Source organism: Leuresthes tenuis, unplaced genomic scaffold, assembly GCF_036924035.1.
Source record: "Leuresthes tenuis unplaced genomic scaffold, fLeuTen1.0.hap1 SCAF_7, whole genome shotgun sequence".
Classification (NCBI taxonomy): Eukaryota; Metazoa; Chordata; class Actinopteri; order Atheriniformes; family Atherinopsidae; genus Leuresthes; species Leuresthes tenuis.
In genome coordinates this window covers 6,899,516-6,919,393 of record NW_027325361.1, presented here as the reverse complement: position 1 = coordinate 6,919,393, position 19,878 = coordinate 6,899,516, and the positions used below count along the sequence as shown (strand labels likewise).

The window sequence follows — 19,878 nt, the reverse complement described above, 5'->3', positions numbered from 1 at the left end:
AATTTTCTTGAAGGTCCCTCTGTAGACAAATGGGAGTATGGAATCCTCTCAGAAAGATTTCTGAGTCTTAGACCACAGCTTGATGTCCACCCTCAATTTAAGTTCAACTTCTTACAAACAGAAAAACTTCTTTCGAACTTCTACTGCGTTGCCTGATTGCTCATTAGCTTTTGGTACAGCTCAGGAGCACCAATTGGGCATCATTGCTTACTTAAAATTCATGCTGTAGTAAACTTGTTACTCTACAAAACAGCTCACGTAGGTCATATGAATGTGTTGAAATATTAGAAGTGAACCTTTGGTGATGTGTATGATGAGTAAGACGCTTGATCATTTATTCAGTATACTCTTTTAAGCCAAAATTAGCTGAGTAATAATGCTTGTGTATGTTTGTTTACCTCTCAGGAATCTACTCTACTAAGTCCACAATGTTCTTTCAGAGTTGGACCCTGACTCTATCTCTTCCTCCAGCAGTGTGTGCAAGCATGCATGTGTTTGTGTGTCGTCCGTTTGTCCGCAGATTAGCCACAGAAACTTTCTCATCACTCAGAACCAAGCTGCATTCTGGGTATCGGTTGTCCCGCCAACCACAGTCTTTGTCTGGCACTAGATCTGCATTCACACTCACATACACATTCATGTGAACACACAGACTGGGGGGAACCCCAGATTGACTAAAGAATGAGGCTGTTTTTAGCCCATCTAGGTACAAGGCTTTTGTAAGGATACCCAACAGCCAGGCTGAAAGAAACCTGCAGCCTTTCTCACTATCTGTCCAAAATTCAAATGACTTTATTAATAGACAATAAGTGATTATGGTTCATGATCTGCTGCTGGTCCTCATGTAGTTTTGGTCTTTTCAATGTTTTTTTTCTCTCTCTCTCTCTCTCTAGGTTTCTCTTTAAAATGTATCTTTTGAGCACATTAATGCACAGCAAGCTAAACCAATCATCATCCCTTTTGCTTACTGTGGCTGTGATGCGTGGTCCATGCAGCTGTGCGTGTAATATGGCATCATTTACATGATTTCGTACTGCTAACAGAGCAAGCTCCAAACTGTTGTGGTTGCTGCTGGTCGCTAAAGTAGCAGCTAACCGCTGAAGCAATACCACCAAACTTCCCCAGGGGGCACCCAGCTCAGATACACCCACCTGGCGAGAGAGACAGGAAAAGAAAGATGAGAATGTACAAGTGTAATCTAAAGATGAGTGAGGTTCAGTTCATTACATATATTTCAAAATTACGTGTTGGGTGAAAATGGCAACTTTGGCATGAATGTAAAAACAAATAAGAGTGAAAAGATTTTTTTATAACAGGGTAATTAAACCCCATTTTCCCTTAAATGCAGTTGCTCCCTCTGCCTCTTCTTGGCTTTGCTGTTTGGGTTTTCGTTCCTTCCTTTTCACAGAGGAGGATAAACATGTTAGGAGTTGTTTTTCTGCCACACTTTCCTAGCTTTCCAAGAAACTCTCAAGCAGCATAAACCGTGCTATCATCCAGTTTTGTTCATCTATTGTGTGCGTTGTTTGAGCTGTCCAGCAAATTTCAAAGCACACAAATAAAATGCATGGGGGACACTGCCAGTTCTCTTGGCAATGCTCTTGTTTGACAGTCTAAAACTTAATGTGGTAATATTGTTGACAAAATGCTGCCAATGACTCAACAAAACTGTCACTGAACAACAAACACAGATTACAACCCATGTTACTTTCAGTATATATTTTCTAGGGACAGCATTACTTATTTTAGAAACACAGTGTCATAAAAAAAACATAATGATGGCTTCACAGTAAGAATCTGGGTGCTAAACTGGCCTTCCTGCAGTCCAGATGTGTCATACATTCAAAAACAGTTTTGCATATTATGAAACAGAAATGACAACTGATAATTGCATTCTGTTTTTATTTGCATTTTACACAAGTTTTTGGGAAGAAGCTTGTCATAGAAGGTTAACAGTAATTTGTTTTACTGATGTGTTAGATGAAAACCCCCCCTAATGTCTGAGCAGCAAGCGAGTTAATTCCAAAGTTAATCAATAAGAAATGCACCCACAAGTGCATCTACAGCCCATCAATTAGTTTTTTTTTTTGGTTTTATACTCCACCTATTTCTAAACAAAGAAAACAATTGTTTGATCAAAGACCCTGTAAGCATGTCAGAAAACCATGGACACCAAAAATATTGGTAACACAACTCCAAAACAACCATAAAAAAGTACATCTGTAAACTGTGTTTGCATGCGGAATTAAAAGAAAATATATGAAGTAGTAATATTCAACAATGCAATGGGAGAAAACGCAAAAACAGCATCCTGTTTAAGCAGGATCAAATATTGAATTGCATCAGTATATACACAGTGTCAAACATTCAAAGACTTACCAGGCATCCTCTCATAATGTTGACACACAGTCCAGTACAGGGCCGTATCAGTGTCAGTCCTCTGCAATGGGAACAGTACTGCATCTTCACTAACCCCCGCCCACATTCTCTGGATAACGTGGCCTTCTCTGTGGCATTCACAACCTCTCCAGCCAGTGTCAGCAGCCGGATCAATGCTCGACCTGGCCTGAGCGCACGAAACAGGCTGCTGATAAGGAGGCGAGGATGGAGTCCAAACGGGGTGACATCCTGCCGCGTCATCCGCAGACAGTCATCGTGATTGTTGGAAAAAGAGGATTGGGGCGGGGTTGACATGTGGCCGATCCCGGGGTTGAGCAGGCGGCGGTAGACCAATGGGAAGAGATCATTGTAGAAGCGACGCACGGCTTGGTCTAGAGAGGAATTAGGGTCTCCAGAAAGGTGGCGTTTGATTTCGCTGAAAAGCTGAAACACAAGGGGGCGACAGTCGGATGCAAGAGAAGAGTAGGAACTGTCAAACAGAGTGCTGGTCAGATTGGATGTGAAGGACACAAGCGACTCAAATGTCTCTGAAACGACAGAGAAGACAGACAAAAATCCTTATTGTTTAAAAACAAACTACTATCATTGTTTTCTTATAAGGAACGTTATAGGCAGGAATATGTAAGTGCTAACATGAATATTAAGGGTTAGCAAACATTTTTGCAGTCTTCATTGTAAGGACGGTGATTGTGTAAATATATATATATATATATAACAACCACGCTTAGTTCCTGTCCTATACCAGGGAGAGATTGCTGGCAAACTGTAATCACATTTGTATAATGCCTAAATTTACTGCTCATGTGCTTTGTACTAATTACAGTGACTATGTGAAACTGTTTAATTTTTTGATAGCAGCACATCAAATATGCATTCATGCCCTAACTGACCTTGGACTGACTTTATCCTGCCGCATACGAGCCAAAATAGCTCAAACTTAATTCAACCCTGAGCTCGTTTTCACTACCCTGTTATCTTTAGTCAGGTGATAATGAGAGGCCCAATCTCATGATCCGCTGTGTTTCCTATGTCAGACAGGGTCTAATAAAAAGGACAGTGGCTTTCCCTCAAGGCTATATGTCCATGATGACAGACAACATTTATCTCAGAAAGTTGTCTGATTTATAAAGGTGATGTCATTCTAAAGGCATACTCTCACACACAAAAACACACATGCCAAGAGATGCCTTTTTTACCTTTGACTTTAGTCAAGTCACTAAGTCAGTCAGTGTTCATGTTAGGGTCTCAATAGCTTTAAATTTCTCTTCAACAGCTGATGCCACCTGACTCTGAGCTTTTCATAGAATCTATTTTTTACATTTAATTTTGTCATTACAAAAGGCAGCAGCAACATTTTTGCTGGCAGCTTGTTGGATGATGAGGTGGTAGTGCAGAAATGGAGAGGCTCTTTAGATTAAAACACAGAGCGTTTCAATTTTACACGTTTGCATACCCATGTCCTGGCGATGGCAACCCAAAGACAGCATCAAGTGACATAGCAAAGTCTGCCCACATGGGGTCAGGTGATTAGCTCTTTACCCTCTGTGATTGGGCAACAGCTGCGATTTGGAAGAGAGGGCACAAGGGTCTTAGACAGCCATGAGAAACACACGCAAACACGCACATATATTTACATGCACGCACACAAATACACACACGTTGAAGTAATCCACAGGGTGTAAACAGAGCCTGACAACAACCGCTCTGGGCATGTCTCAGTTTCTCCAGTGGGTCATAATCACTGTGCTTAAGTAAGGGATCCTTTGAGACTCAGCTCAGCTGTTGAGGAACATTGTTGTCCTGAAAGTGTAATTCATTTCACTGCAGGGATGATTAATCCAAATCAGAAAAAAGAGAAAATCCAATCTTCCTTCTCTGCTTGTGAAATTGTTTTGGTTTTATTTGTTCACATACAGTTAAAAATCAGTGCTGAACCTCAGTCTGTAAGATTAAAGAAACTGCGTGTAATTTTGGACTCAGACCTGAACTTCGACAGCCGTATTGAGTGAGTTATGAAGTCAGCCTATCGCCTGAAGAATATTTCAAGCATTAAGGGATTGATGTATCTGAGTGAATTAGCAAAGCTGGTCCATGCATTTATTTCAGTTGACTTGATCTACTGTAACAGTGTATTAGCTGGTCTGCTTAAGAAATTGCTCAGACAGCTGCAGCTGATTCAGAACACTGCTTCTCTAGTCATCAATAAGACCAGATGAGGTCTCTATATTGGCTTCTGTCCATCATATAGTTGATTTCAAAATATTGCTCTTGGTTTACAAAGCTTTAACTAATTTAGCTTTCTGTCCCCATGGTTAAAACTAGGCATGGACAAGCTTCTTTCAGTATTTCATATTTATGGAACAAACTTCCAGAGAACTGCAGGTCTGTATCAACTCTTGTTTATTTTAGATTAAACCTCAATACTTTTCTGTTGAATACTGCACTGGTAGTCATAATAAATTGATTTATTTGATTTAAATTCACTGAAGGACTTTGATTAATAACTTTTACAGCACAGTATCTGTTTTGCTTTAAATGTTGTTTTAATGTTTTTTGTGTTTTAATGCTTTTATGTGTTTTAATGCTTTTATGTGTAGAACACGTTAACCACCAGTTGCTGAAATGTGACAAATAACTAAATTAGCCTTTTCTTGCATTAATGTAAAAAATGTCTGTTTTATGTTCATTTTCATTATTTTCAACCAAACAAAAAAAACTGTAAAACATTCATGATGTCACATTATAATGTGACATATAAGTATGAGGAATTAAGAATCTCCCCCTATTGCTTCCATACTAAGAAACAACCTATGAAATCAAAACTATGATAGATTACTAAATAAAGGCTTTTAGTTATAATTATCCTTTATGATATTGTTCAATAATTTCAGAAGGACACCAAAAACCCAAAATATCTCCTATGCACCACGACAACTGTGGTGTTTTCAAAGAGTTATATTAATTACAGATATATTAAGCTATTTGCATCTAGCATTTTGATCTGTCTTGGGGTTAATATGGAAATATTCTTACACCATTTTGGGTCAGGTGACTTTTTGAATGATTGAATAACCTTGTTTGACCCAGAAAGATTTCAAGCTTAAGCAGCAAATTCTCATCTTGTCTCCCCTTCCTCGCTGCAATTTTGGCCCTGTTCAGCTCCTCTTTGTGTATGGGTGTTTGGCATTAATTATACTCATGGATGGTTTAGCTATCCATTGGGCATAAATAGCAGCTGAAACTGAGCCCGTGTGTTCAGATGTAGCTAGCAGAAGGGGGTGGGTGCAGTGTAGCAGAGAGTCAAAAAAAAAAAGAAAACAGAGAGGTACATGTTTGCCATGTCTGTCTGCTTGGTTTCATCAACTTTACTGTTCTCATAATCTCCACACTGCATGAGCGTGCACACATCCACGCACTCAAACACATACAAATACAAAGTCTCTTTCTCTCTCACACGCACACACTTGCTCACACACACTGGTGAATAGCGTTGAAAGACAAGTGGACAAGCAGAGTATTCTTCCTTCTATTCAGAGCAGGCCGTTAGAGACCGGCTGTTGCCCACAGCAACAACACTTTGCTGCGGATACGTACTGAATGTAAACATTCTTCGTCCCTCGCTATCTCATTGGTCAAGAACAAAACCTGATTATCGCAGCGACAGAGACAGACAGACAGAGAAAAAGAGCCGAGTGTTGTAACAAAGTTTTCCACTGCTCCCTCTGAGAGTTTGCTCCCTCAAAGACTCAATCGAACATCAGTTGTTTGTTTGGCTAGCCACTGCGGCGCCTCACAAAATAAACTGGCCTCGCACCACCACCCTGACACAAACTAGCTATTTCATGATGAACACACAAAGTGAGAATGACAGAGGGGCCACGGGCTCTTGACAAAACTGTTAAACCATCAAAATTGTGACTGCAGTTAAAGCCACTTTGGTTTGGGGTCTTTAAATGGACAAAGTAAACATTTGATAGTAATGAATCTTAGAGGAAACTCATTCTAATTAAATTCCTTAAACATATAAATATAGTATAATACTGATATAAGATTATACTGGTAAAAACATGTATGCAGCTAATTTTCTGTCTTGGAGTTAGCTTGGAATATTTTTCAATATGTTTTTTAATACATTATCTCATAAATGTTTTCTTTTTCTTATATTTAGTTACATATTGAAAAGAAAAAGTCATCAAATTGTTTTAGTTAAACTCTAATAAAAAATGCACAAAATTTAAAAATACTTAGAAATGAAATAAATAATATGTCAGCCTTTGAGGACAGTCATCGTGCGCATTGGTTCCTAATACTTAATCTGTAAAATGGACTGATGTGTGCATGTATTCTTGCATCCTGACTCCTTTCTTCCTCTACAACTCCATTTCGCTCCGTTACCTTGGTAAGTCTTGGTGTGTCCAGCAATCAGGTACTTAAGTTCGAAGCTGTAGGATCGCATCTTCTGCTGCGTCTCGCTGCGGACAGCTGCCATGTAGCTGTCCTCCATCTTACTGGTACAGCAGCTGGGACCAGGGTGGGCACAAACTCGGAGAGACTCCCCTATAAGGTCAAGTAAACAACACATTATGGATGTTTTCAGTCATCAGTGTTAGAATGGCACCCGGCATCCAGGATGTGTCAAAAGTCTGCATTATACAGCAAGTCTTAGATTCAACCATTTTATTATTATCAAGATCAAAGGTAACCTGTTCGATAAGATTGAAAATAACCATAGCTATTTTGTGGAACAGTGTTTCCAATTGGGCTCTGCAGTGCTGCATGTGATTACTACCATTGAAAGTAGTTAAAACCATTAAACATTTTACCACTAAACCACTAAAAAGACTCTTTTTTTGTTAATGAGTCTGTCAAATCAAGGGAATTGCAAGCTGTCATGATGTCACAAAACTAACTGTACAGTGAGCCTTTTGGGAACAGACAAGATGACATGAGTAGTAACCAAAACTTTACACTAACACCTCTTTCTTTGTGTGTGTGTGTGCGTGTGTGTGTGTGCGTGTCTGTGTGTGTGTGTGTGTGTGTGTGTGTGTGTGTGTGAGCTGACAAGCAGCTGACTCAGATCAAAGGGAGAGAGAGATGAGAAGAATGGACTGTAAAGACATAGCACACATGAACACCAGGTCTGTCAAACCTTGGACTACTTGCTAACAATGGAATACATTATTGAAATGGTTACTATTTATTGGCAATGTTGCATTTCACACTTGCATTTTTGAAAACAGGTTAGATGGAAGCTGCGCACAGCCAGACTTCACCTTTGAAGCTCATGTTTAGAAACTATTTCTTAAAGTCTGGAAACAACCACTTTGAAACTAACTTAGTCTGCATGACTCAGCAAACAGTGCAGCTTCCCTCTTTGTGAACTATTACAATATATATTTTAGCTACACCACAGCCACTACCACTACTTCCCTACTATATCAGTAGCAGTACATCTTTCCTTGGACTGAAAGAATAATAAAATATTGTACATATGGAATTTGATCAACAGATGCTCACCCATGTTGAAATCTTAAGAAATTTTACAGTAGGTGGACCTTATGTTCCGATATGTTATATTCCCAAATTCAGTGCTCACCCATTAAGCACAGCTCAATGGACATTTCATGAAAATGTCTGACATGAGTTCAAGAGGAAGGTAGACGCATGGTTCAGTGACAAAGCAGCCTACGATTTAGATGTAAAAATGACTTAAAATAATAATGTACTCCCTGTGCTAATTCCTTATTGGTGTGACAGATTACTGGCAGGCAGCAGAAGAGACCTTGTTGTGTTGTTTGTGCAAATATTGTGCATATGTTCTGCTGTATTTGTTCACAAGAGACTCAGAAGATCCCTATATTTTTATCTAGCTGTAAGCAATTACAGACATGTGACATGCTGCCAGACAGTGCAGTCATAAGAGTTACATTGAAGAAATACTACAGTGCCCAATCTGGTAACTGATTTGTTTGTGTTATTTGCTGATGTCTAACAAAGACTGTTATATGGATGCTCCTGCTGAAAGATTAACATTTCTTCTTGTGTAAATTCATAAGTAAGAATGAACATAACAAGGGCTCTTAAGTAATGTCGTTGTTCCCTCATAAAGATCACATTTCCCAAGAGGGATGATCTCTAACTCGACCGCTCAGAAGATAATGCCTGCCTGCGCCTGTAAATGGTGAATGAAGACTGTCATAAAGCAGAAAAAAACTCAAACTAGGTTTTACATTTCGAACAGAGGATAATTAAAAACACCACAAGCCAAGTGTGCTTTTAATAGCTATAACTGAAACTTGCAGGTTATTTTAGTAAACGATTTCAACAGGAATATCCTTTCTCCCCCTTCGTCCCATTCAGGATTTGTCTATGCAGTGCAAGGATAATCCTCTCTTGGAAATTATCCCAATGTTTACAAAGCTACAGTGGTCTGAAACATGCAAATGCAACGAGTCCCAACAATGTTAAAATCATGAACGTTTTGAAGTCTTACTAATACATCTGTGGATAGCAGTCTATATATATATTATATATATATATATATTATAGACTATATAATATAGTCTATAATATATAATAAATAATCAGTAAAATGTACTAAATGTAGGCTCTAAAATAGCAGAATGGCTCTATGCATTATTTCAACACATCTAATTGTAGATATATACATACATAGGCAAAGACACAAGTTATGAAGCTGATAAAGAGGCAGGTACAATTTTAAATATACTTTCATTACACAACTCGTCTTACATTTTGTGTTTTAAATCTAGTTTTACAGAGTAACGTGAAGGTGCCAGAAAAATCATGAGGATGATGTCGCTCCTTGAATTCAATACAGGTCAGTGAAAAAGTAAAGAAGAAAAGTTTCGACTTGCATTTACATTTCGTGATTCATGGAATATAGCTTGCTTAATCACCTTCCACCTCTTTGTATTTTAATCTTATTTTTAAAACGCTTGTTTCCCATGGTATCAGGATAGTGTGTAACATTTCCAAAGGGACTGACTGACCTGTTCCTGGTCTTTCTGGCACCAGTTCCACGGGGCCTATTTGGCGCATCATGTAAGCGGTCTTCACCTCATGACAGCTGTCTGCATCGGCTGATCTACAACCAGCCTCCGGTAGAAAGATAAAACACAACAAAATTACCCTAAACAAGTCCGCGTTTTGTAAGCCTGAGCGGAACATCGCAACATGTCAGTCGGACGATAGAGTCTGGACTGTCAATATGAATTCCTGGAAGTCCCACCGTGCAGTGTGACTGAAAACTTCATCTGCAGCCAGAAAGTCTGTCTGGATCCCCACTGTCAGGCTCAGCGCCCTCCTCCCTCCTCTCAGACTCCCCCTCCCTAACTTTGCCTCAATTAGGCTACTTAATTAACACGTGCACTTACAATTCTTTCAAAATGTCTAATGCCTTTGCCGCTACTAAGCTACTAATACTACATCAAAATTAACATAGGAACACAATAAGGGAAAACATGTCATTACATCATTGTGAATGTATTAATATTACTCAGAATTTACCAGGGCACAGGGCGACAATCCGTGTTTGTTTTTCTATTGACGTTGCATAAGTTATCTCACAAAAATAGCACGCAACGAATGCTTTGCAAATAGCATAATAGTTTCTACTAAACCTAATATATGTTGAGAAGGAACAAAGTAGATTACTGCTGCCATCTGCTGGACATATTGGACCTTGAGACTTATGTCTTCGTTTCTAACAATTCACTTTTAACCTTTTCGCCAGGTGCACTCTTATAGGCTAATAAGATCTGCAACCAACAGAAAGCTTGACTCTTGAAAATGAGACATATTTGTAATGGTTCAGGCGGTGTTCATTTCATTAAGTGTTTTTAAACGACCGGTTGTCTAGTTGACAAATATTACTATTTCCTAAATAGAAAAAGAAGAGGAAAAAGCAACTTTGGCTCTGCCTTATTTGGGCTTATTAAATAGCCTTCAGCAGGGCTTGGTGTTAGCGCTCATTTTCTAAACTGGTGATGAGAGTCAAATGTCACTAAAAAGCACGAGCCAGCCAGGAGTCGAACCTAGAATCTTCTGATCCGTAGTCAGACGCGTTATCCATTGCGCCACTGGCCCATGGAATACATAAACTATATAAACACACATATATATCTATATATATAGATATATATATATATATATGTGTGTTTATATATTGACTGTCCCTGACGACCTGTTTGAAATCACTATTAATTTGTAAATAAATGTGTGTTTTAAGATAAAGATTCCTAAATTGTCGCATACGTAAGCATCGTACAGAGGTATTGATGCAGTGCATGTTGTCAAACGCTTTAATGAATTTATACAATACATTGAACAAGTTCAAATCTCTCATTGCATTTTAAGGTGTCTTATTTGGTTGCTTGTGCTATATGTTGGCTTTATAATCAAACAAAGTGCAAAATTGACAAAAAACTGTGCCCCGTGTGAGGCTCGAACTCACGACCTTCAGATTATGAGACTGACGCGCTGCCTACTGCGCCAACGAGGCCACACGCTGCAGTGGTAGGTTGTGTCTTGCTATGTTTGTATTTTCACAATCTGTCTCATTACAGGCCTACACACCTCTTTCTCGTATTTAATTTTATTTTTGTGATACATACTTCGTGATTCAAATTGCGATAATTTTTCCCGATTGGCAAAAACGCACCATGATAAATGCTGCGGTCCCTTTAACTCCAATCTCCCGCGTTCCAACTTAAGCGGAAGTAGAAAGCTCCTTTTCTCTATTTAAGCGCGCCAACAAAGACTGTTCAAGGAGGTCTGTTGGTACGTCGTTCGCTGCAGAGCAGACTGCTGTTTTTTGTGTCTTTCTACTGTCTTTCTGTTAAAATGCCAGAAGAAACGTCCACCGCGTCGAGCTCTGTGAGGTAAGAACCGCTTGAAATGTTTTACTTTGGTCACAACGACGCACACTAGGAAAGCAGGTTAGCAAGCTTTGAGCAAGATAACACGGCTAACCTAGCACTGTAACGGTTAGTGGCGGATATATTGATAATGCAACGTAACCAAAGGCACACACTATAAATTAAACGAACGATTAGTGGTAAATACTGGTGGCTGCAAGCATGATCGTGAGTATCATCCCCACTTGTAAGCTTGCTAGCTAACAACCACTACAAGCTAACAATAACAAGGCGTTACCCACATCTTCAAGGATTGCTTTGAACTCGTGTAGTCACCAGTGAAAGTTTAGTGTCTTGATTGCAGGGGTCTTGTATTTATATTGACTTGAGTTTAAACTTTAGCAGTGCGGAGGAGAAGCCGTGTTCGTCAGCTGCAGCAGAGAGGTGAGTATCCAAGACTCTTCTGCATGTATACATTTTCTCCGATTCACAACCAACACTTCACATTTTCCTTTTTAACTTGCAGCTCAGCTGACGTCATGGAGGAGGCAAAGAAACTTATTGGCACAGGGAAAAGACACTTAGTGATGGGGGATGTTGTTTCTGCTGTCAATGTCTTCCAGGACGCCTGTGGCATGCTGTGAGTGTGTAGGGATAAGTCACTGATAGATTCACACGCTATAGGATACGAATTCGCTGCTGGAGAAATGTAGGCTTTTTATTTGTCTTGTAGGGTCTCAGTGTTGACTATATAGGTGAGAGCTGAAACTTGTTTTACTTTTACTTAAATTTGTGGTTTGAACTTTTAGTACAGTTCTGACACAACATTAGGAATGTGATTTGATGATTTTATTCCTTTACCTTGACTTTCACTCAACAGTTGCTTTGTCTTTTTGCCAGAGCCACAAAGTATGGGGACACTGCAGATGAATGTGGCGAGGCCTTCTTCCTATGCGGGAAGTCCCTACTGGAGCTTGCCAGGTTTGTAAGCAGATTAAACATTAATTGGGGATCTCTATTTAGAGGTGTGTTTTTTTTTTTTTTTTTGTTTTTTTTTTTTAAATTATAAATACCACAAGTATGTTCATTTTTGTTATAATCATTATTTAGTTTGATTCAGCAGTAGTGAACAAGACATGGTGTGAACAGGTTTCAATTTGTGTCAACAAACTAGGGTGGAGTCCTTTCTGGGTCCATCTGTGTGGCCAGATTTCACTTGGCCCCTTTTAAACCATATTTCTCACAAGATATTGTATGCTCATGGACTGCATGAAACAAAGTGAGGCGGAGCTTCTTGGCTAGCTCCCCTTTTGAAGGCTTTACTTTAAATATTCATTCAAGAATCTGAGGTGTAAGTTTCAAATGGATACATTGGACATGAATACATTTTCAGTAGGAAGCCGCATTGCATCAAATGCAGAATTTAATTTTTTTTTTTTTACTGACCTTTTGGCTTTGTTTCTTAAGGATGGAGAATAGTGTCCTTGGTAATGCCCTGGAGGGAGTCCCAGAAGAGTCTGAGGAAGAGGAGCAGCCGAGCAACCCAAATATTGAGAGTGCAAACAACCTTGACGGTCAGTACAAAAAGTGCTTTACGTTTTCAGATTGCCTGATTTGAGGGTTGTGTGTGGGTTTTTTTTTTTTCCTGTAATTACAATCAGTTGTTGCCTGAATTTGGAGGTTAAGTCAACAGTTTTCTTTGTATCTAAAATGTGCAGTTGTTAATTTCATACATCCATCAATGAAAACAATACAGTATCTGTAAACGCAGAAGTAAAGAAATGTAATCAAATATGCATGAACATATTTTAACTAGACTATAAAGAAGTGTTCTCTATGGGTAGAGAAAACTAGGGATGAGCTACGTAAGCAGGTGTATGATGCCATGGCAGAAGAGGAAAAGACTGAGGATGCTGATGCAAAGCTGCAGTCTAAAGATGTTGCAAGTGACACAGAGGTGGAAAGAGAGAATGTGGAGGTAAAAGCACCAGTTGAGCTTAGTGTTGCTGGCTCAGAGGAACCTTCAAAGTTACCTGTGGATGGGGAGGAGAAGAATTCAGTACAGGAAGATGAAGTGGGAGGAACTGAAAAGGGCCACAGTACTTCTGTGCAAGATCTGCATGGAAAATCCCCTGGAAAAGAGACTTTCAAAGAAGAAAAGGCTGAGGAAGTGAAGACTGATGAGCCAGGTGAAAGAAATGAGGGATCCAATCCAGAGGCTGAACAGGAAAAAGATGACGCAGAGGGTAGTAGATCTTTGAATAGAGCACTGTTGGTGTTGACAGGATGCACAAATGCTGCCTTTCTTGAGCACTCCATATGTCACTAAAGATGGTGGAAGAAATACTGGAGTTGGTGTAAAGTGCACTTCTGGGAACACTTGGGTTTGGTTTATTTCTGAGTTTCCCTCTTGAGCAATTTAAAAAAAAAAAAAAATTTTGCCATTTAAGTTTTTTTTTTTTTTTTTACTTTTATTTCAGATGATGATGACGACGAGGACGATGATGAGGATGAAGAGAGAAATGGACAAGATAAGGTAAACTCTTATATATGCAAGTCTGCTCAGACTACTCGGACTACTACAGACTTTTTTTAATTAAATGCAGTTTTCTACATCTTTCAGGAAGAAGAGGAAGTTGGGAATCTACAGTTGGCCTGGGAAATGCTGGAAGTTGCCAAAGTCATCTATAAAAGGTACAGCCAATAAAATTTGATGGTACTGTCAGTTGACAGAACTGGGTAAATGTACATTTCTCAAAGCTTGTTGGTGCTGATGTGGCCAGGCTTGTACAAGACTCATATTCTGAAAGTTCAAGGTTGGTTTCTAAACTTCTTTTTTCTTTTTTTTTTTTTTTTTTTTATCCCTGCAGAAAAGAAGGCAAAGAAGACCAGCTAATGGCAGCCCAGGCATATCTAAGACTTGGAGAAGTTAGTGCTGAGTCAGGTAAGCTGCACTCGAGGTCAAGAGTTGACAAATCTGTCTTCAATGTCCAACTCTGACTGTTATATCCCCAGGTAACTATCCTCAGGCTCTAGATGACTTCCAGGAGTGTTTGGCCCTGCAGCTCAAGCACTTGCCTCCTCACAGTCGTCTGCTTGCCGAGACCCATTACCACGTTGCTACAACACTTTGCTACATGGATCAGTACAGCCAAGCCATCCAGCATTACAACAGCTCCATAAAAGTCATTGAGGCTCGTCTGGGTAAGAATTTTCCCCCCCAGCCTGGTGCTTTCAGAACTCAGCACAGCATGTAGCTATACAATCTGTAATTGTCGGTGGCATGTCTTTAAAAAGAAAAATGCTCATAATGGGAACAAGTGTTTAAAACTCTACACTCAGCCATTTATGCAAGTCTTCATTTGGTCTCTTGTGTGTAGCTATACTGCAGGAGCTTATAGATGCTGTAGAAGGAGCTGATAGTGCAGCAGAGGAGAAAAATGAGCTGGAAGAGCTAAGGCTGCTTCTGCCTGATATCAGGGAAAAAGTGGAGGATGCCAAGGAAAGCCAGAGAACAGCCAGTGCTGCCTCACAGGCCATCCAGCAAACGCTTGTAAGCACACCTGATGGAATCGCCTCAAGTCTAAACATGGAATGTCAGATTTTATACTCCATAATTCCAGGTGGAAGATAAATAAAACTTTCTTTTGGGGAACAAATGAATCTCTTGCAGGGTGGTGCCTCCACTTCAACATTCCCTTGTGAGAATGGTGGACCTTCATCATCAACGGCAGCATTTGGAACAACCAGTCAGGTAAGGGCATAGCTTTAATGTTGTTTGAAATAATTGCTTTACAACTACAAAAAAAAAAAACCTAAGGCGGTCAAACAACTTGTATTTTTCAGATTCCAGTTAAAAAATGTGAGAGTGCCTCATCTTCCAAAGCAGTGTCCGACATCTCTCACCTGGTCAGAAAAAAGGTGAGGCCGACAAATCTGTTAATTACCATTTTCTTTATGGGGCAAAAGCCAATCATTTAAATCAAGTCCTTACTGGACCTGTTGTCTCTGTGCTGCGAGGTGCTTTTACCTGCTGTGGTTGAAGGAAGTTGTGACTTTGCCCATCACAGTTCAGCTTGTTTGTGGCTTTTGGAAGTTATGCAGTGATTGAAGTGACTTGTTGAACTTCATGTTTTGGTGACTGAGGCAGGATTGAGTGCTACAAAACAAGTTTTGATTATTGTGTGATCTTGATATATTTGGTCAGTTTGGTTGCTTCCTTCATATTAAACTGGAAGCGTAACATTATAGCCAGTTGTGTAAAAGCCTTCAGTCATTATTGCTCCCTTGTACCCTGGTTTTATTTCTACAGAGGAAACCAGAAGAGGAGAGCCCAGTAAAGGACACAGATGCTAAACAAGCGAAACAGGAAGCTTCAGTAAATGGCAGCGGTGACTCTAGTGCCAGCAACAGCAATGAAGTCCAGGAAGGAAAATCACAGGAGGCGAGTGATAGGCCTGCTTATTTCAAGCTTATTTATTCAGGCTTTGAAATTGTGCTCCAATTCTGCTCATTTAGATGGGCAGGATGGATGGCCAGAATAAACACTTGCATGTGGCTTCTAGTGTTTCAGTCTTGCCTTTAATCTGAGGCCATATTTCAGTAGTTGCACATGATGGGGCAAACTTTAACGCATTTTATTTGAAACCTTGTCTTTAATTTGCGCTCCAGACAGGAAGGTAACTAGACTCTTGGTTTTGAATGCTGTTTCCATTAGGCTTTGTCCTTTTGCAGTATGTCAAAATGTGCAACATCAAAAGTCTTGATCAAAAATGAGCCATGGATGGGATTTTAAACTTTAAAAATGGGCGACAGATGGAAAATGTGTTTGAAATGTTTGCGTACGCGGTTTAATTTAATCCTTCAGGATTTACTAGTTTTTGGTTTTTTTTTTTTTTTTTTTTTTGGGCCCCGTGATTAACTTTTTGGGTTTTCTTTATTTTCTCTAGCCTGCCACCCCGTCAGCCTCTGTGGAATCCTCATCGTGACTGGCTTAATCTCTTTCCTGATTTGTGAAACCAGCACAGCATGCCTGTCCAGTCCCTTACATCATTCAATTCACTTGTTTCTGTAAATAAGACCCATTTTCACAGATTTGTCTGTCAGGTTTTGTATACTTAGTAAAAATAAAGAATTTGCAAATGTAAGTTTCTAATGTTTTTATTTTAGGGGACTCTGTTTTGAATGGTGCAAAATGATGGCTGCAGTTCAAAGTGACTCTCACGGCCTCCATATTAGATTTCGTATTTGCAGTTGACACCAGAACATTTTTAGCATCGAGTTGTTAACACTGGACAATACTGTAGGCTTGTCTTCATGCCGTTCTGGGCTTCTGCTGTATTCTTACATATTCAACTGCCCCAAATGAAATGTCTTTAACTTTTAAGAAGTTATTTAAAGTCAACTAAAGGGATGTTTGTGCACTTAATGTTGCAGCATGCTTTGTCAGTGGGTAATGGGTCGTTTGAAGGACAGATCTACTACTGTGGCGTATAGAGCAGGTTGACAAAGTACCACAGTTTAACTCTTATAATGGATTACTGAGGGTGAAGTTAAATTCACTTGCCCAATTGTACATGCCATATTTTAGTTTTTACATGTATTCTAATACTGTTACGGCAGTGCACATCAGCCATAGTTACACCTTGCGCAGAACACTTCTAAAGCCTTGTAAACCCAGCATTGTTTAACCTTGCTTCAGTATGTTGCCTCAGTCTTTAAACCAAAGTATGTGGTTAACTTCAACTGTTTATCAGCATGTCTGGTTAGGTCTTCTCTGTGTATGAAGTTGAGCTGGGAATTGCTTGTAGAGTCTAACGGGCTGTTCAGTGGCACCCTCCTGTGGCTGGGAAATGAATACAGATGATGGCTCAGATATGTGAATGTTGCAGAGGCAGGGATTATTCCAGTTGGCACAAGATTACAACTAACTTGAATATTTGAAGGTTGGAACATGCAACTAATGGTTTGCACACTTTTAGACCTTTCAGACCACTGATCAGAGTTCTCGTCGCAGAAGCCCCAGTGTGCCACCTTACAGTCCTTGTGGTATTTTTGCCTGTAACTCTATCTCCAGAGAGGGAGAATAAGAGCTGGATCTGCACAGGTCAACATTTAAGTGACTTATTTCTAAAGAGTAGATATAAAATGTAAACTGCATGTAGTCTTTATGATGGAGCACTCTCTGCAGGACCCCTCTATCAGTTGGGTTTAAGGTTTATTTCTTTGTTGCAGCAGAATTAATGTTCTCAACACCATGAGAAATCTAAAATCATCAGATAAGGTCCCTACTTGGGGACTGCCTTTTTGACTAACAGGAAGACATGGTTTCTAGGGGTGAGGAGGCTAGGGGGAGAGAAGGGATACTTGTGGCGGGGACAAGACGGGAGGGTAGCAAGTTTGATGCTAATATTTTGATTGGAGAGCTGAAACTGCATACAGCTCTTTCTGAGACTCATCCCCTTCCAGTACCAGAACAAAAAGAAAACACAATCAGCTCTGCACAACATATTTACTCAACTAAAACAAAGGTAAGTTGATCCCATTGATGTGCAGGTAAAATATTCTATGTACTGTGTGTGTATGTATGTCAAATATTGATTAAAGCAATCAAAGGCTTGGACAGAGACAGAAGGAAACATCTAAAACTGTGCAGTACAGGGAACTTTCAAATTCCTGTTTAAAGGCTTCTTGTGAGCATGAAAATACATTGTGTAATGTGCATACACTCGAATTAGACCGATGCAGAGTTTTTTCCTCTCTTCCTCCTGCAGAATGTCCATCAGAAGTAGCTCTGTCGGTCGTTCTTAGCTGCTGCAGAGCAAACGGGTACAATGTGACTAAAACTGCTCAGTAAATGTGGTCATGTACATCAGTGTTTAGTGTAAGCAAGTTCAAGGGCTTCCAGCTTACACTCAGTCTAAACATGAACTAGTTTATTGTGAACTGTTCTTTAGAAATGTATTTGATTGTTAATTCTTTTTTTTTTCTTTCTTTTTTTCCTTGTAACCCGTTTTCGATAAAGGTTTGATTTCATTACAGAAATGTCAATATGTTACTCCTGACTTCTGTGTGCTGTTCAACTCTCAGATTTACTGTGTTTCTCTTTTTACTAGCTGGATCTTGAGGATTTCCTCCTTCAGTCATCCAGTTCCTGCTCCCAAACCAGCTGCTCCCAGTATGGACTCCCCTGAGGCGGCTTCACGTCTGAACACAAGGGCAACAATGATGTGAATCTGGTTTGATGAGGTAATTTGTGCTCAATTTTTTACTTCTGGTTTGAATGAACAATATTAGTCATCATTTGTACTTTCCCCAGACACATTTCTCCAATTCAGGTTGTTTTCTATTCAGTGTCTTTTAAGTTCTGAAACTGATTACTGAAAAGAATTGTTGGACCAGACTCTAATAATCATGAACCATAGAGGGGAAAAAATCAAGCTGAGCAAGAGTTGAGTAAGTCACTGAGCACAGCTGTGTTAACAGGGTTGGAGAGAACAAGCCCTCATGTTTTCTTTTTGTTTTCACTCCGATTCTTAGTATTTAATTTTGACCTCTGCAGTTGGGCCTCTGCCTGCAAATTAGTCATATTGGCCCCAGTGGCTGGTTCAGACCCACCTGATTTACCTTCACATAACCAGACTAATGAACATTAACATGGAAACAAACTGGATTTGAGGGCATTCTGTGCTGAATCTTGCTTTTTCTCTTTGCTATGTTTTCTTAAAATGCATGACTTTTGAGATATGCTGGTGTATATGTATCTATAATCTGGGTCGACAGGGGGCTATCCACAGAAGGAAAGTTGTCATGATACATCTTTTTATTCTCATGTGGATATGGCCGATCGGCGCATAAAGGTCCCTCTCACACATAAAAAAAGAAAAGAGCAAAGTAGATCATCTTGTGGCATTTATACTGTAAAGGCTTCCAGGCAGAATCCACCAAAAACATGGAAATTCACTTTATTCTGCTACAAATATACCACAAAGACAAATAATACATCATAATAGAAAAAATAGCTTATCTTAACAGTTGGAGCAGTGGTCATTGAACCCCTTATCTATAACACTGGGGGGGCATTTAAATGGCTGGATGGCCACTACTCCTTGATGCCTAAAATGAAAAGGGCAACTTACCTCTGCAGAATAGAAGGCTAGGGCCAAGTGGAGGGGCTGGGATTGGGCAAAAATGTACAGCCGTACGTTCACGATGTACAGTACCTGTCATAAACCACTTTGTTATAACCTTGAATGGCTAATAATGCACACACATCTTGGATGGTTAACTGACTTTACTTAACGTCTGCAACAGCACTCATGTATAGGTAGCATCTCACAGGGAAGCACATGTCAACCGGGCAGGGTACACCTCTCAGCGCTCCTGGGGGCCCCCAGGTTAATTGATAAAGGTTCCAGGGTGCAGTACTCTTCTAACACAGTTTCAGTCCGTAACACACTTATTAATCCTTTAAAATGCACAATATTTTTGGAAAACAAGAGGAACCTGTGTCAGTGCTCACTAAATTTCCTGGCTGTTGTTTTAAAAATGGTAAACTTCCCTTTAACTCCGTAAAGCTACACGAGAGAAGTTTGGGGAC

General features: G+C 39.7%; 3 protein-coding genes and 2 non-coding genes across 9 annotated transcripts in view; 1 reads left to right on the top strand and 4 right to left on the bottom strand.

Moving 5' to 3' along the window:
* Positions 1-9,676, bottom strand: part of LOC140311619 (glypican-5-like) — a 46,662-nt gene extending 36,986 nt beyond the window's left edge. The window contains exons 1-4 of the mRNA XM_072389047.1: positions 9,414-9,676; positions 6,796-6,957; positions 2,380-2,927; positions 969-1,151 (exon numbers count right to left, since the gene is read on the bottom strand). Of these exons, the coding sequence (XP_072245148.1) occupies positions 969-1,151; positions 2,380-2,927; positions 6,796-6,957; positions 9,414-9,591 (1,071 nt within the window). The 5' untranslated portion in view covers positions 9,592-9,676. The remainder of the gene's footprint in view (positions 1-968; positions 1,152-2,379; positions 2,928-6,795; positions 6,958-9,413) is intronic.
* cp (ceruloplasmin) overlaps positions 2,361-19,878 on the bottom strand; it is a 442,499-nt gene continuing 424,981 nt past the window's right edge. The window contains exon 20 of the mRNA XM_072389046.1: positions 2,361-2,374. The gene's annotated coding sequence lies outside the window, so the exon portion shown is untranslated. The remainder of the gene's footprint in view (positions 2,375-19,878) is intronic.
* trnar-acg (transfer RNA arginine (anticodon ACG)) lies at positions 10,437-10,509 on the bottom strand. The gene has a single exon. It is a non-coding gene; the product is annotated as a tRNA-Arg (tRNA).
* On the bottom strand, positions 10,852-10,924 carry trnam-cau (transfer RNA methionine (anticodon CAU)). The gene has a single exon. It is a non-coding gene; the product is annotated as a tRNA-Met (tRNA).
* nasp (nuclear autoantigenic sperm protein (histone-binding)) lies at positions 11,119-16,393 on the top strand. 5 transcript variants are annotated; one of them, XM_072389043.1, is made up of 15 exons: positions 11,119-11,303; positions 11,685-11,723; positions 11,806-11,919; positions 12,180-12,260; positions 12,747-12,853; positions 13,124-13,528; positions 13,760-13,815; positions 13,903-13,973; positions 14,150-14,223; positions 14,295-14,483; positions 14,660-14,832; positions 14,953-15,033; positions 15,126-15,200; positions 15,592-15,723; positions 16,229-16,393. In XM_072389043.1, the coding sequence occupies exons 1-15, from the start codon at positions 11,266-11,268 to the stop codon at positions 16,265-16,267; spliced, it is 1,674 nt and encodes a 557-aa protein (XP_072245144.1). In that variant the 5' UTR covers positions 11,119-11,265; the 3' UTR covers positions 16,268-16,393. The 5 variants fall into 5 exon arrangements, with proteins under 5 accessions (XP_072245144.1, XP_072245143.1, XP_072245141.1 ...); XM_072389040.1 differs by lacking the exon at positions 13,124-13,528 and having other exon boundaries at positions 11,126-11,303; XM_072389041.1 differs by lacking the exon at positions 13,124-13,528 and having other exon boundaries at positions 11,126-11,303; positions 11,682-11,723; positions 12,747-12,846; positions 13,771-13,815.